Genomic DNA, 16,521 nt, shown 5'->3' with positions numbered 1-16,521 from the left:
ATAAGTAGAGAGCTTCTGCATGACAAAACGGGAACATTCAGATTCGAAACTGAAAAATATTTGCCACACCTATAATAATGGTCAATTTTCTAAGTAGGTGAAAATCCCCACTAAATCATTAAAGGGGGGGGGGAGGACCCCAGTGGAAAAATGGGAAAAATAGGTGAAGAGAGTGCACAGACAAAGAAATGTAGAGCCTTAAATCTTTTTTCAAATGCTTAAACTTCACTCATAATAAAATAAAATCAAAATTGATGAAGATAATTCATTTTCACCTGTCAGATTTGCAGAGATCAGGGAATTTGATACTACGTTGACATGGGTATTGTAAAACCAGCTTCTCTTGAACAGTATAAATTGCTACAACCTCTTTGAATGAAGTGTGGTAATAATCTATTAAAGTGTAAATGTGTACCTTTTATAATGTCACTTGTAAAAATTTGTCCCAAGGTGAATTTGCATGATCACAATGATGTGTGTATGTGTGTGTATGTATGTATATATATATGTATATATATATAGCCAATGCAGTAGCATGGCGGCAAAAAAAAAAAAAGAAGGTCTAAATGTCCTTTAATTGTGGACTGTTTAAATAAATTATGGTACCTTCATACAGAATGTAGAAAGAGGTGGACCCACGTGTACTAATGTAGAACCACATAAGAAACCTATTAAATAATAATAAACCAAGATGCAGAAGAGAGTGTGTGTTACTCTTTGTGTGTGTGTGTGTATACCTGTGTACATTAGAACATCTCTGAAAGAATATGTAAAATAATGGTAATAGTCATTACTTTTAGGTAGAGAAGTAGAGGAAAAGTATAAGAATAAAGGAGACTTATTTTCAACATAAATTCATACTGTTAAATAATTGTTTTTGACCATGAGCCTATATTACCTATTCACTTAAAAATAATTTCAAGTAAATATTATAACATATTCTTAGTGACCATTTGTCTTTTTACAATACTGTCCTCAAGACACTTACTAAAGTACTTGCTTAATATTGCATTATAGAAAATAATATACTTCTTATAACCATCCCTCAAATTAATAGTATTTCAACTCATGTAAGTAATATAAGATTAGACCAAAATGTTACTATTATTCTTAGCTATCTGAATAATCTTTCTGGTTTCCATAAGATTTTGATTATCTTGGTAAGCAACATTCCATGCAACTCTATGAAGTCCTATATTTGTGTGAAATTTTTGGTAACAGTTTTGAGATAATAACTCACATACGATACAGTTCACTTACTTAAAGTGATTTTTAGGGGTGCCTGGGTGGCTCAGGTCATGATTTTGCAGTAGCCGACTTCAAGCCCCGCATCAGGCTCTGTGCTGACAGCTTAGAGCCTGGAGCCTGCTTTGGATTCTGTGTCTCCCTCTCTCTCTGCCCCTCCCCACTCATGCTCTGTCTCTCTCTGTCTCAAAAATAAACAAACAGTAAAGAAAAAAAAATTTTTAAGTGCTTTTTAGTATAGTTGCAGAGTTGTTGCAGTCACTATCACAGTAAACTTTAGAATATTTTCATCGCCCTGAAAAGAAATTTCGTATCCTTTTACAGTCACTTCCCTCCCTGCTGCCTGACACCCAACCCTTGGCAACCACTAATCTACTCTGTCTGTGAATTTGCCTATTCTGGACCTTTTGTATACATGCGAATCAAACAGTATGTGGTCTTTAGTGGCTAGCTTCTTTTTATTCAGCATAATGTTTTCAGTCTCATGTGCATTATACCATATATCAGTACTTCAGTCCTTTTTATGCTTGGATAATATTCTTTCAAATGGATATTCCAGATTTTGTTTATCCATTCGGCAATTGATGGACATTAGGGTTGTGTCAACTTGGGGCTACTGTGAAAATCCTGCTCTGAATATTTGTATACAAGTTTTGTGTGGAGCTATGTTTTCAGTTCTTCTGGCTATATACCTAGGGGTGGAATTGCTGGGTCATGAGTAACTCTGTGTTTAATTATTTGAGAAACTGCCACAGTGTTTTCCAAAGTTCCTGCACCATTTTACATTCTCACCAGCAGTGTATGAAGATTCTGATTTCTCCACATCCTTGCCAACACTTGTTATTATGTGTCTTCTGGAATACAGCTGTTTTAGTGGGTGTTAAGTAGCGTCTGATGGCTGTGGATTTTGAGCATGTTTTCATATGCTTATTGGTACATGATATATTCTTATATTTAATACAAACTTGCCTGCCTTTCCTAAAAATTACAATTATCGACTATAGATGCATTTCTCATTAATTATTTTGTGTTAAATGTATTTGCATGTCTAGATTTTACCACCAAGTTTATTTTAGGAGTCCATCTAGTCTTGTCAAATGGAAAATTTTAGCCAGTATGAGAAATGTGACCTAATAGAGCCTTATTGGGTCACTATGTATAGTGATTTTTCTGGCAATATCTTTTAAAAGTGCATGTATTATTTTTGTTGCAGTATTTCACTGGCCTTGAATGTGGACATAAGTTTTGTATGCAGTGCTGGAGCGAATATTTAACTACCAAAATAATGGAGGAAGGCATGGGACAGGTAAAGATGTCAATTTGATTTTCATTTTTTGTTGAATTTTCTACAGTGTTTAGACTCTTGCACAAATATGAACAGGTGAAGCATTCTGGATTATGAATTGCATGAGGAACTACTTTCTATATTGAGATAAAAGATAATTGAGGCTTTTTTTTCCTATTTATAATGTGGCAATCCATTTAAAGGTACAGTCCAGGTATGTTTTCTCCGTGGCATTAATATGTGTATATGTCAGGCTGAACTTGTTGAGCAATTTTGTCAGGTCTCTTGCTTGTGCCTTTCAAGTTTTATATTGAAAAACCAATTATTCAGGTCAGCAGTTCTAGTTACATTATGGTGATAAATACACACATACATTTCCTTTAATGGAAAGGGAACAATTAAGATCCTATAAATGTTAAGGTATTCTCGACCTAGTGCCTGGCGATGGTAAGCATTCAGTAAATATTTGTTGAATGAAGACATAGTTTAAATTTCAATCTTTTTCAGACTATTTCGTGCCCTGCTCATGGTTGTGATATCTTAGTGGATGACAACACAGTTATGTAAGTATTTCTGATAGATATTGCATGTTGAATATTGGTTAGTTGGTTAAACCAAATTATTTTTTTGCTCAAACCTCAAAGGAGGTGAAATTTTTAGTCTGAAGAGACTTTCTAATCCACATTCCTTCGTAGTAGAAAGGCTCATTTCTAACTTGGGTAAATGCCCAGACACTATTCTTGTAAATATATGGCAAAATACTAGGCAATATGTGATAGCTGCATTTCAGTAAACCTTGGAGTTGGAAAACAGGATATGTCCATTGAGGTCCTCTGCCAAGATGGAGGTAACAGGGAAGGGGATTTGTTGTGATACAGTATTTGTGCAGGTTAAGGAGGAACAGGAGTGGACACACTTTAATGTTGGTATGCCACTTATTAAAAGAGAAAAAGAAGGAAGAAGGATTTGGTAGGAAGAGACTCAGACTGTGGGGCAGGTGTGAGAGTCTGTAGCAGCCCTGTGGGGAATTCCACCACATAGATTGCCCATACATGAACACTTCAGGAAGCAGAAATGGCTGAGCCCCGGTCCCCTTCCAGGCTCTGTCATTCACTGGGAGCTACCCAGGGAGAGTGTGGCCTCATTTGGAACACTGCTCCCACAGGTGCTGCATTTGGAGGTTGTTGGCTAACTCTTCTTGTGAAAGGTTCTCTTTTTGAAGGGAGAAATAAACTTAAAGAGACAAGTATAGTTTTTAGTCCTGAACCTGGGGTAGAATCCTGAGTCTGTTATTACATAGCCTGAGGCTACTTAATTGACTTCACTTTAGGAAGATAAACAGATTGAGGGCCTGAACTGTCTTGCAAAAAATTGTGTAGTTAGTAGTGGATAATTGCCTGTATAGAAAGGTAGGTTTGTGTTTAAACTTTGGGATTTGAAGGGTAATAAAAGCAAAAGCAGCCATGGACTTTAATGAGCAAATTTCTTAACCTGTCTAATAAAGCCTTAAATTGACTTAGCCAGCAGTTTATAAAACTCACTGGTTCTACTTTATTAACCTCAACCTACTTTGGTTTACTAAAACATATGTACTGTTGCTTGTTGTCAGCTCTGTGTTAATACTGCCTCTATCTTGAATTGAATTTTTACCTTACTGTTTTAAGCTAGCAAAAATCAGTTATATATCATCTTGAGGTATCACCATCCTTCCAGTTGTCTTTATCTTGTCCCCTGATACTTTCTGATTTGTAATTTTTCATCAATACATCAGCTTCAGCAATACATTTCATCAGTATAGGTCACTGTATCTCTTATCTCTTCCACAAACATTTACTGGGAGCATTAAGATACATTTCCTTCCCGGATCACCTGGGTGGCTTAGTTGGTTAAGCGTCCATCTGACTCTTGGTTTTTGGCTCAGATCATGATCTCATGGTTGTGAGATCGAGCCCCACATCAGACCCCTGTGCATGGAGCCTGCTTGGGATTGTCTCTCTCTCTGCCTCTCCCCTGCTCGCTTGTTCCCTGTCTCAAATAAATAACTTAAAACTTTTTTTTAAGGTGCATTTCCTTTGCCCAGTAGGTTCATAGTGATAAAATGCAGAGTTTAAGTTTTATATATAAAGGCATGTATAAAGTACAGTTAGAAGCAAATTATTCCACCTGAAGAGATTAGGAAGACTTAAGAAGTAATATAAATGGGGTAAAAATGTGGATTGAGGGAGTGGAGGGTAATGGGGGTTAAAGAAAAAATACCAATATTTTAAAAAATAGTTCATGAACTTCTCTATTAAGTATTCTGTGGTGGCTAGAGAGTAGTAGATTGTTAGAGATGAGGATAAAAGACCTTGACAGTTGATGAGTTTTGTCATAGAAGATTGTTAAGACTCTGATAACAAGATTTACATTTTTAGAAATGTATTGAGGAAGCACCTGGCTGGCTCAGTTGGAATGGGAGGTGAGTTCGAGGCCCAGGTTGGGTATAGAGGTTACTAAAAATAAATAAACTTAGGGAAAAAAAAAAAAAAAGAAATACAATTTTAGTATAGTGAAGGATGGTTTAGAGTGGGGAGGCATTTGGGCAGGGAGATGTGACCATGAATTTATGAAATTTTGTGACATTTTTTTTTAGAGGGGAATGGAATAAATATTTTCAACACATAAAACAATGTGGCTAATATCACAAGGGCTCTTATAAATCAAGAAGATGATAATCCTATGGAAAACAGTTCACAATGAAAGAAATTTTAATGCTAATAAATAATAGCTATCATCATGCCTAGTTACATAAATGTAAATCAAAATTTGATGCCCTAGTTTTAAAAAGTTGTGGTTTTTGTTTTTACGTTTCGGATTGGTAAGGATTAAAGAATTTGGTAATACATAATGTGAGTGAGAGTATACTACAGTAGAGAATGTAAACTGTTGCAACCTTTTTGTAATGCAATTTGGCAATTTCTACAAATGTATATACTCTTTGCCCTTTCATGCAATAGTATCATTTTGAATATGTCATTCTACTGCCTTCTTGCCTCCATTGTTTCTAATAAGTCAGCTGTTAATCATATTGTTCCCTATTTGCTACTTTTTAAGATTTGCTGTGTCTTTAGCTTAAGGGAATTCAGCAATGAATTCCTGCCTCGGGCTCCTGATAACATAAAGCCTGTTTGGGATTCTCTCCCTATCTCTTTGTCCTTCCCCTCTCAAAATAAACTATAAAAAAAGGACAGCTTGGAGAATACTTAGAAGAGCATGTTAATAGCGATATCAGCTAGGGGTTTGGGGATTAGGAAGAGGGATTTTTATTGTTCACCTTATACAGTTGTATACTGTTGGTATATAATTCCATTTTCTTTCTTAGAAATAAATATTGTAGAATTTAAGATTATTTTAATTAAATGAGAGAACATGTTTAAGTGTTTAATCTTAAATAATAAATGAAATATGCTTAATAATTTTTCTCTTAGTATGAAAGAAATAGAATCCTTCACAGTCATGGTATTATCATTTTTAAATTTCCAATTTGATAGGTTAAAAAAATAGTTTAATCTGAATTTATCTCATTTGGAACTTGAATTGAACCTGAAACTGGATTCTTTCTTGAAGACACATTCTCATATAAACTTCTCAAGTTGAAGCTAGCATTCCGCCTCCCCCCCCCCCCCCCCCCATGTGTGCCTCATGGTCAGGAAGTGAAGTTATTGTCCCCCTTAGCTTCAGATGTTATATTCAGATTGGTCTCTACTTCAGTTTAAAATCCATATAGACCTTGAGTTTTGTGTTACTCAGCTATGTTGTAGTCCTTTCTACTTTTATTTGCTTGACTTCTTGGTCGCACCCACTTAATTATTCATAGTATTCACAACTTACTCACTGTCTTTCTCCCAAAGTTTGCTGTCATCAGTGTGATTTCAGTGTCTCTACGTATAGTCTGTTATTCTATACCCTGACCCTGTGGTTCTCATAGTGTAATCCCCCCAACCAGCAGCATCAGCATCACCTAGGAACTTGCTAAAAATGCACATTCTCAGGCCCAGATCCAGACTTACCTCTGGCGATGGGGCCCCCGCAATCTGAACAAGCTCTCCTAGTGTAGTTTGAGAACTTAAGCATACATCAGCATACTGCCATAGCCTCTCATTTTCCTGTTGTACTCATTTCCAGTAAAATCCCCTTTACTCCAGCACCAACTCCTAAGGCTACCAGCCTAGGCCTACTCCACATCTACTCTAATTGACTTGGCAAAATCATCTTTTTCTGCGTCTTCTAAAATATTGCTCTTTGGGTTTCTGGGTTTCTTCATACTTTATACACTCTCCTTGGTCATACATTGCAAATTCCCAGATTTATATGTCCAGGTCAGCTCTATCTTTTGAGGATGCACATATTCCACTACCTATCAGGCATGTTCATATGTGTATTCCTCAGGCTTTACCTTCTCCAACTCCCCTACCACCACCACCACCACTGCCACCGCCACCAAACTCATTCTTCTGGCTGCTTAGTATCAAAGAATGGTACCACTAGGTATAAAAGACTTGCCTAAATTAGAATCCTCATCATATCCCTGATTCATTTTTCTTCCACATTTCCTAGAGTGTTCCTTACATCAAATTCATTCCTACATCGCAGTTAGTCTTAAATCCATCCATTTCCCTCAGTTCCTACTGACATTGACCTGATACAGGCTATCATCTTCTCTTAGCTGGGAATCTGTGACTGGTTCCTCAGTGATTCTCTTATACTATATCATCACTTTTCAATTCGTTATTTCCATTCTGTATTGCTTACCTGTGCAGCTTCATCTTTGCCTTGCCTTTTCTCACATTCTCTTTTCTAGTGGTGTGGAACTTGGCGTCTTGAAAGTACTGTGCATTTTATTTGCATTTGGTTTAGTTTGACTTTTAGTTTTTCTCTAATGTCTCTTGACTGATATGCAGTACCCTTTACTGTTTTGCTCTTTAGTTCTGTTAATCCGTTCATCCTCTTGGTCTCCTTCAGGTCTCAGCTTACTGATTTGCATTTTGGTTTGGGCAAGTATCCTACGTGTTCCTTAACTCCCCCATATTTTCCTTAATATACATTTTTGTAATTGCCTATGTTCATATCTATATTCTTTCTTAGACTATAAACTGTATGATTCCAGGTCCACTATTTGTGTTCACTAAATGCTTGTTTCCATTCAGGAGGTGATCTTAAATTAATAATTAAAACTAGTTACTTAGTAGATTCAATTTTTTATTCCACAGCAGTGTGTATATAATAGGCATGTATCTTTGAATCCGTAACTGGAGGTGTATTTTTCTCTCTTGCACTTATAAGCACGTGTCATCATTTTAGCCTTTAGTCATGGATTTGTGATAGGATACCATCAAGGCTGTTTGGCTAAGTGGGTCTCTGTTATACAATGGCCTCATATAGTTATACTTCCACAGTCAGGAGGGTAACAGTATACTCTGAGAATTTTTCTTTGTCCCAGGATTTGTCCTTGATGTTTTCATGAGATTAATGTAAGTTACTTCTCTAAATTATTTACCACTTGAGACCAAATAAATACTCATCTGTTTCTATTCATCTTAGCACTTGTGGGGGTTTTTTGTTGTTGTTGTTTTTTAATATAGTTGTTTAGGGCCTAAGTTTCTTTTCTGTGTGCAGTTTCTCTATTCATCTTAGGGGTGGTAAAGGTAAACTTGTATCTATTAAGTCTTTAAATACCTTCAAGTAGGGGCACCTGGGTGGCTCAGTCAAGTAAGCATCCTACTCTTGATTTTGGCCCGGTTCAGACTCTAGGCAGCTGCTTGGGATTCGCACGCGTGCGCTCGCGCGCGCTCGCTCTTTCTCTCTCTCTCTCTCTCTCTCTCTCTCTCCCCTTCCCCTACTCGTATGCACACTTTCTCTCAAAATAAATAACTTAAAAAAAAAAAACACCTTTAAGTAATACTATTTTAGTCTCATCTTGAGTAATAATTAATAGTGCCAACACACATCTGGAATGTGATGTTCTAATTCAACATCCTAAGATATCACTAAAAAAATTTTATGATTTATTTTCATATATGGAGGTTTTAGAAACAGACAAGCAGAGGTGGTGACAGGAACTCATTGCTATTCACTTCTAGCAAAATTATGCCAAATGCTTTTACTTTAAGCTTTAACTGATACATAAGTTTTTTTTAAAAATGAATTTTAGGATCACGGTATAGATAATGCCTACCTCTATTGGCTAATTTCCCATCTGTCTGAAAAGGGCAGAAGATTTTCTTTTGGGAAATGAGTTGTTTTAAATTAGATAGTATAGGGGCGCCTGGGTGGCGCAGTCGGTTAAGCGTCCGACTTCAGCCAGGTCACGATCTCACGGTCCGTGAGTTCGAGCCCCGCATCAGGCTCTGGGCTGGCGGCTCAGAGCCTGGAGCCTGTTTCCGATTCTGTGTCTCCCTCTCTCTCTGCCCCTCCCCCGTTCATGCTGTGTCTCTCTCTGTCCCAAAAATAAATAAATGTTGAAAAAAAAAATTAAAAAAAAAAAATTAGTATAATTTAAATGCTGTTTTGCAATTATTTCCTGTTCCATCAACTGTAAGTGCTAGATCTTAACTCCATATTACATAAGGTTAGGAAATTGATGCCTCTGCACTTTCGCCTTTATCTCTTTCACCTCCTAATTTCTGTTAGACATGTAATTACTTTATATTGCCAATTTTATAGTTATTTTTTCTTTTCTGAGACAGATTCTTTCATATTTTGCCAACAAGTTTATTCAGAAAATAAACCAGTACTTTTCTAATATTACAGCTATGTAAATATTACTTAAAACCAAGTAGTTGAATGGATCCAGAAAGAAGTAAATGTAATCCTCTAAGTCATGCTTCTCCGGGAAGAATATCCAGACATCAAAGTCAGATGGTTAATTTTTATATTCTAATAGTTTCTTAAAGGTCACAAATACAGTTGTGAACCTGTCTAGACCCTTAAGTGAAGCCATACAGTTTGAACTGCCTGAGGAAGGAGAAAAACTAAACAATGATATGTGTTAATCTTAGTACAATAAGCATCTCATCTTTTACAGAGGAAAAGTACAGTAGGCTGAGTTTGCTATATGTTGCTTTCTATTTTACTTTAGTAAGTTCTAAAGTATATTGACTAAAATATGTAAAGTACATTAACTTTTAAAGTATGTGTGTTTTATTAACTACCCAAACAAGATAGAGGTACCCAGAATGTTCATTCTTGTGCCCCTTACCAGACAGTATCTATCTCAGCCTTGTTCCCGGTCATGATTTTTGTGACCATCAGTTAGTTTTTCCTGTTCTTGAGCCTCTTTAAAAAAATTTTTATAATGTTTAATTTATTTTTGAAAGAGAGAGAGAGAGTGAGTGGGGGAGGGGGAGGGGAGGGGCAGAGAGAGAGGGAGACACGGAATCTGAAGCAGGCTCCAGGCTCTGAGTTGTCAGCACAGAGCCTGACGAGGGGCTCCAGCGCACAAGCCATGAGATCGTGACCTGTGCCAAAGTTGGATGTTTAACCGACTGAGCCACCTAGGTGCCCCTTGAGCCTCTTTTAAATGGGATCATGTAGCATGTATTGTTCTTGTGTGTATCTGTTTCATTTAACATAATGTCTTTCAGATATGTATTCAACATATCTATATATTTTTAGGTTTGTTTGGTTTTTTTTGTTATTACTAAAGATAGTAATTTCATTCTTAGGATGATGATAGACATTTGGAGTTTTTTGGTTTGTTTGCTTGGTTTTGACTGTTGTGAAAAGGTTACAAAGAATATTCTTACATGTGTGTTTTGGTGAACATGTACTGATTTTTTAAATTAGTTTATTTATTTTGAGAGAGACAGACAGTGTGAGCAGGAGAGGGGCAGAGAGGAAGGGAGAGAGACCGAATCCCAAGCAGGTTCTGTGCCATCAGCATGGAGCCCAGTGTGGGGCTTGAGCTCACAAAATTGTGAGATCATGACCTGAGCTGAAACCCAGAGTTGGATGCTCAACCGACTGAGCCACCTAGGTGCACCTGCACTGATTTCTCTTGAGTATATACTCAGGAGTAAGGTTTTAACTTGAATATGTAACTTCCAGGTAGTTTTCCACAGTATTTGTATATCTTTTTTTTTTTTTAATAAAGTGCCCATTCAAGTAACCTCAAATTTTGTTACTTTGTTTGTTCCTTTGTAAGAATTTTTTAAATATTCTGATATGGGTCTGTTGTTAGATATATATGTATTACACCTACTTTCCCTTATGTGTAGCTTCTCTTTTCTCTCAATGATTTTTGGTGAACAAAGTTTCCTTTTTAATGGCATCTAACTCATCATTTTCCCTCATTTATAATTATTGCTACTTAAATCTTTTTTTAACCCCAAAGTTGTATCTGTTTTTAAGATAGTCCACAGAGACATTATGGAAAATGCTTTGATAACATGGCTTTAGAGTTGTGTGTCTCATAGTTGAATAAATGTAATGCCTCCCATTATTTCCCTACAGTGAAAGAGAAAAGCATTTTAGTATTTTAAAGTAGGAAATTTCATACAAAAGCTATAGAATACTATCTATTTTAAAATACATGCTTAAGGGATCAGAGCTCAAGTTCGTACTGAAATAATTTCCTAGTCTCATTGAAATGCAAAATGAAATAAGTTATCAAATTTTGGTAGTTCAAAAGGCAAAGTATATAGACAGTAAATTACTGATTATTATTTAAACTTTTGAAAATATTTTTGAACTGTAAATGTAAACTTAATAGATTGAAAGGAGGCACAGAAGAGTGTGGGACGGGTGCATGAGGCTGATTGTGTAGGGCTTTATAGATCATTATAAGATCGTTGGCTTTTATTCTGAGATAGAGCCATGAGAGGATTCTGAGCAGAGGAGTGATGTGGTCAGAGAGGGTTGTTCCTACTGTTAGCATGAAAAAGAGACTAAGTAGGAGCGGGAAATTGGGAGACTCGTAGCAGTCTGGGTGAGAGATGATGGTAGTTTGATCCACAATGGGAGCAAAGGAAGTAATGAGAAATAGTTGGATTTTAAATGTATTTTAAAGGTAAAGTCAGATACTGGAGTATAAGAGGAAGAGATGAGCCAGAGATTATAGTAAATCTTATATTTATTTTTAATGACCAGAAATTGAACAGATTTATTGTAAAGATGTTAGTCACATTATCATAACCCTACTAATCCAAATGTCCAACAGTAGAGGAAGATGGAATGTAATATAGTCATTAAAAAAGGTTTGGGTGGGGGGAGTACCTAACTTCAAGTTTTTATTAAAAAAAATGATTTGTGGATTATTTTAATGTTTTGGAAAATGCCTATAATCTTAGTGAAGAAGCAAAGGTATAAAATTATTATATGTAGTACATTCTGTTTAAAATTACATATCATACATTTACCAAAAAAAGAGTAAAAAGTCCAGATTATTAAAATGTCAAGTGGTTATTCCTCTTGAGTGATAGAGTTACTGGTGATTTTTATTTCCTTCTTTATACTTGTCTATAATTGGTATGTCTGTCAGGAGAAAAAACCCATATTATAGAAAAATATTTTATCACTAATCCTGAATTGAAGCATAATGTTGATTTATTCATCGTGCTATATAAGCAGAAGGCATGGTTTACTACTTGGCACACTAAAAAAAAAAAAAAAAAATTCTTGTGGATAGCTGTCCACTTATCTCTTTTGTAAAAACAGAATTATCCCAAAACTTAAGGGTACTTAAATGCATCTGACACTGCTTAGAATGTATAATAGGCTATCAGTAGAAGTCATTATGTTTACCTTCATAAAGAGTTGCCTTCCACCATGAGAGTTGGCATAATAACTATTTCCAACGTAAGTGATGGCAGTAGGTCTTTGCCAAGAGAATTAGCTTATTAATAGCCAGGATAATGCTTGTCTTCTTGAGAGTGCTTTCTCAAGATCACTTTCTTACTTTTCTTTATCACAAGATAAACTATAACCTAATAACAGACCTAACTAATAACCTTGCCCTAGTAACTATGGCTGACCTTTGTTCTAACCAGGTAAGCTAGATCAGTTACAAGAAATCACTGGAGGTGCCCAGGTGGCTCAGTCCGCTAAGCATCTTAACTCTTGATTTTGGCTCAGGTCCTGATCTCACAGTTCTTGAGATCAGAGCCTGCTTGGGATTCTCTCTCCCTCTCTCTCTGCTTCCCCCTAAATTAATAAACTTAAAAAAAATTGTTGGGGTTTGTCACATCAGAGAAGCATTGTGGTATAATAGAAATTAAAAATGGTAAATCAGGGCATCTGACTTTGGATCTCATTCTTATTTTTTTTTAATTGATGTAAATTTCACATAACATATTTACCATTTTAACTATTTAAAGTATACAATTTAGTAAACATTAAAAAAAAGGGGGAGCATTTGGTGACTTAGGCAGTTAAGTGTCAGACTCAGGCCATGACCTCGTGGTTGGGAGAGTTCGAGCCCTGCGTTGGGATCTGTGCTGACAGCTCGGAACCTGAAGCCTGCTTCAGAGTGTGTGTGTGTGTGTGTGTGTGTGTGTGTGTGTGTGTGTGTGTGTGTGTGTGTCTCTCTCTCTGTCTCAAAAAATAAATATAAACATTAAATAGTAATAAAGTATACTTTTCATAATGTCATGCAACCATCATCACTATCTAATTCTAGAACATTTTCATCACCCCTAAAAGAATTCCCATATTCATTAAACAGTCACTCCTCATTCCCTCCTTCCCTTAGAACCTGACAATCACATATCTGTTTTCTGTCTGTACGGATTTGCTTATTCTGGAGATTTCATTTAAATGTCATAATGCATATGATGTTTTGTTTCTGGCTTCTTGCACTTAACATAATGTTTTCAAGGTTCATCCATGTCACCCATGTTGGAGAATGTGTTAGTACTTGATTCCTTTTTATGGCTAAATAGTATTCCATTGTATGGATATTCCATATTTTGTTTCTTCATTCATCAGTTCTTGGACATTCGGGTTATTTCCATTTTTTGTGGAAACATTTGTTTTTTTGTTTTTTAATTTGAGATAGAGAGAGTGCATGTGCAAATAGGGTAAAGGGGCAGAGGGAGAGAAACAGAATCTCAGTCAGGGACCACACTGAGTGTGGGATTGTGACCTGAGCTGAAATCAAGAGTTTGACACTCAACTGACTGAGCCACCCAGGTGCCTCAAAACATTTGTGTTTTTATTTGGAGATTTGTGTGCAAGTTTTTTTTTTTTTTTAATTTTTTTTTAACATTTATTTATTTTTGAGACAGAGAGAGACAGAGCATGAACAGGGGAGGGGCAGAGAGAGAGAGACACAGAATCCGAAACAGGCTCCAGGCTCTGAGCTGTCAGCACAGAGCCCGACGCGGGGCTCGAACTCATGGACCGCGAGATCATGACCTGAGCCGAAGTCGGCCACTTAACCGACTGAGCCACCCAGGCGCCCCTGTGTGCAAGTTTTTTATTTGAACACCCATTTTTTAATTTTCTTGGATACCTAGGAATAGAATTGCTGGTTCCTTTGGTAATTCTGTGTTTAGCCTTTTGAGGAATCACCAAATACACTAAGTATTTTTAGACCTCAGTTCTAGCATCTCTGAAATGTGGAGGTTTACTCATTTAGAAAATATTTATTGGGGTACCTGGGTGGCTCAATCGCTTAAGCGTCTAACTCTTGGTTTTGGCTCAGGTCATGATCTCTTGGTTTGTGAGTGCAAGCCCCATGTCGGGCTGTGCGCTGATGGTGCAGAGCCTGCTTGGGATTCTCTCTGCCTCTCCCCCACTCGTACTTTCTCTCTCTCTCTCTCTCTCTCTCTCTCTCTCTCTCTCTCTCTCTCTCTTAAAATAAACTTAAAAAAAAAATTTCTTGAACACTTACTGTAGGCCAAGCAGTGTACTAGACACAAGGGATCCTTTTATGGAGTTTACTATTTGCTTGGGGATAAGAGAGCATAAAGGCAGATATTAAACACATTATACAGATAACTTTTTAATAAAAATTATGACAGATTTTATTAAGGGGGTATGTGTTAGGTGCCATGAGAGCTGAGAGGGAACTGGTGTGGGTAATTGTCAGAAAAAGCCTCCTTTTTCTGTGAGTAACAATATTTCTTAGCTGAGTTAAAAAATAATAATAATATAGCATCTAATATTTATTGAGTGTTTACTATTTGCCAGGCACTGTTCTAGTTCACAACTCCTCATTTCTGCTATCCATTTCACAGATGAGTAAACTGAGAAATGGAGAGGTCAAAGAGCTTACCCTCATTTCATAGCTAGTAAGTTGTAAAACAGTATTCAAAGCTAGGCTGTTCCAATTCAGAGCCCACCACGATATTCTTCTTTCCTTTTAAAGAGAGGTAGCTGTATGCAAAAGCCCCTGAAGAAGGGCAATACTCACCAGAATTCTGTTCCAATACTCACCAAATTCTGTTGACAGAATACAGATGTGACAGGAGTACGCCGAAAGAGGAACAGTACAGGGTGGGGTCTTGTGGAAGGCAAGCAGTGCCATAGAAGCTCAAGAATTTGATGGGGCCAGATTATACAAAACCTTTTTGTTTGTTTAAAATATTTAATGAGGTTAGACTGTGTTTGCGTTTGATAGTTTTTACTGGTTTTGTCAGTGGTTAACTCTTTCTGTTTTAACTATTTTCTTTAAACACGGGAGTGTTTACCATTAAGACTAATAAAACTTAAGTTTCAGGATGGGTTACTATGAGTTCTAGAAATTGTTACGAATATATAAAGTGTTCTAGGTGCATAATGGAAACCACGTTGCAGTCAGTAAACATTTCTGGTAAATTACTAACAGATCTCAGAAGAAGGCCCTTAAATTTATATATAGCAAAACCTGGATCCATTTCTTAACATTCCTGTCAGCATCTCTTATTTCACACACTGATTTTTGGGAGGGGTCTGAAGGAAGCTGGCTGAGAATTGCTGTCCCAAGGCAAGATATCAGAGTAAGAATACTCTGAAAAGGGCCTAAAGTTGGCAATAGTTACTCTGTCATCAGACTGTAATAAAGTGGGTAAAAATGGACTTTCGTGTATAGGAAACATGGGAATCGGGGGTCTACCAAAATAAAACTACAGAAACTTGGAGATTGTTGTCTTGATTTCTACAGTTACATTTGTTGATAGTCTATATGCATTTGAGTATATTCAGTTTAGGGTAGTTTTTAGAGCTGCAGCATTGAAATTTTATTTTGTAAATGTGGAAAAATACTCTTGGCTGAAAACATCCTAATAAACTATTTTTATTCTTGTTCTCAGGCGCCTGATCACAGATTCAAAAGTTAAATTAAAGTATCAACATTTAATAACAAATAGCTTTGTAGAGGTAAGTGATTTCTCTTCAGGTTACCTTTTTAAATAAGCGGAATTATTTATTAATAAAATATTTTTTCTTGTATGAAATTCTCTTGATAGTAAGAAAGACCTTTACCATAAATTTAGATTATGGACTTCATTCATGAAGCATACCTAACCCGTATTCTCAAAGGAGTGTGACAGACCAATAAGTGGGTGTCTCTTCATGGATCTAGAGCTGTGGTGATCAAATTATTTTTACAGTATTCTTCCTTTATCCCTAGCAAAAAATTGTAGCTGACTGTTAATGATGACTTGTTTAATCATGTCTGGCAGTTTAACCTTGCTATATCTCTGCATGTTTTAGCTCCTGTTACCAGTAAACTTTAATAAAGAGAGCTATAGTTACTTGTTTTTATCAAATGTCTTTCTTTTATCAGAAACAGGTCAGCAAACTATGGCCTGCCTGTTTTGGTAAATATTTATTTGGATGAGCCCATTTGTTCTATGACTCCTTTAGTGCCACAGTGGCAGATAGAGTAGTTGCACAGAGGCCCTTTTTGACCCTCCCAGACAAAAATCTTTACTCTCCGGTTCTTTATGGAAGACGTTTGCCAGCCTCTGTATAAGATCATCAGTGTAAATTGGTAATTTAGTTCTACATAGTAATATTTATTTCACTTAGGG

At 36.4% G+C, this 16,521-nt stretch overlaps 1 protein-coding gene across 1 annotated transcript in view; it reads left to right on the top strand.

The window, feature by feature from the left end:
* ARIH1 (ariadne RBR E3 ubiquitin protein ligase 1) overlaps positions 1–16,521 on the top strand; it is a 123,362-nt gene that overhangs the window by 78,266 nt on the left and 28,575 nt on the right. The window contains exons 4-6 of the mRNA XM_023255083.2: positions 2,459–2,551; positions 3,038–3,093; positions 15,799–15,865. Coding sequence (XP_023110851.1) covers positions 2,459–2,551; positions 3,038–3,093; positions 15,799–15,865 — 216 coding nt within the window. The remainder of the gene's footprint in view (positions 1–2,458; positions 2,552–3,037; positions 3,094–15,798; positions 15,866–16,521) is intronic.

The sequence above is a fragment of the Felis catus genome, chromosome B3 (genome assembly GCF_018350175.1).
Source record: "Felis catus isolate Fca126 chromosome B3, F.catus_Fca126_mat1.0, whole genome shotgun sequence".
Taxonomy (NCBI): domain Eukaryota; kingdom Metazoa; phylum Chordata; class Mammalia; order Carnivora; family Felidae; genus Felis; species Felis catus.
Note: the sequence above shows the minus strand (reverse complement) of the source record. Positions and strands in the feature narration are given on the sequence as shown.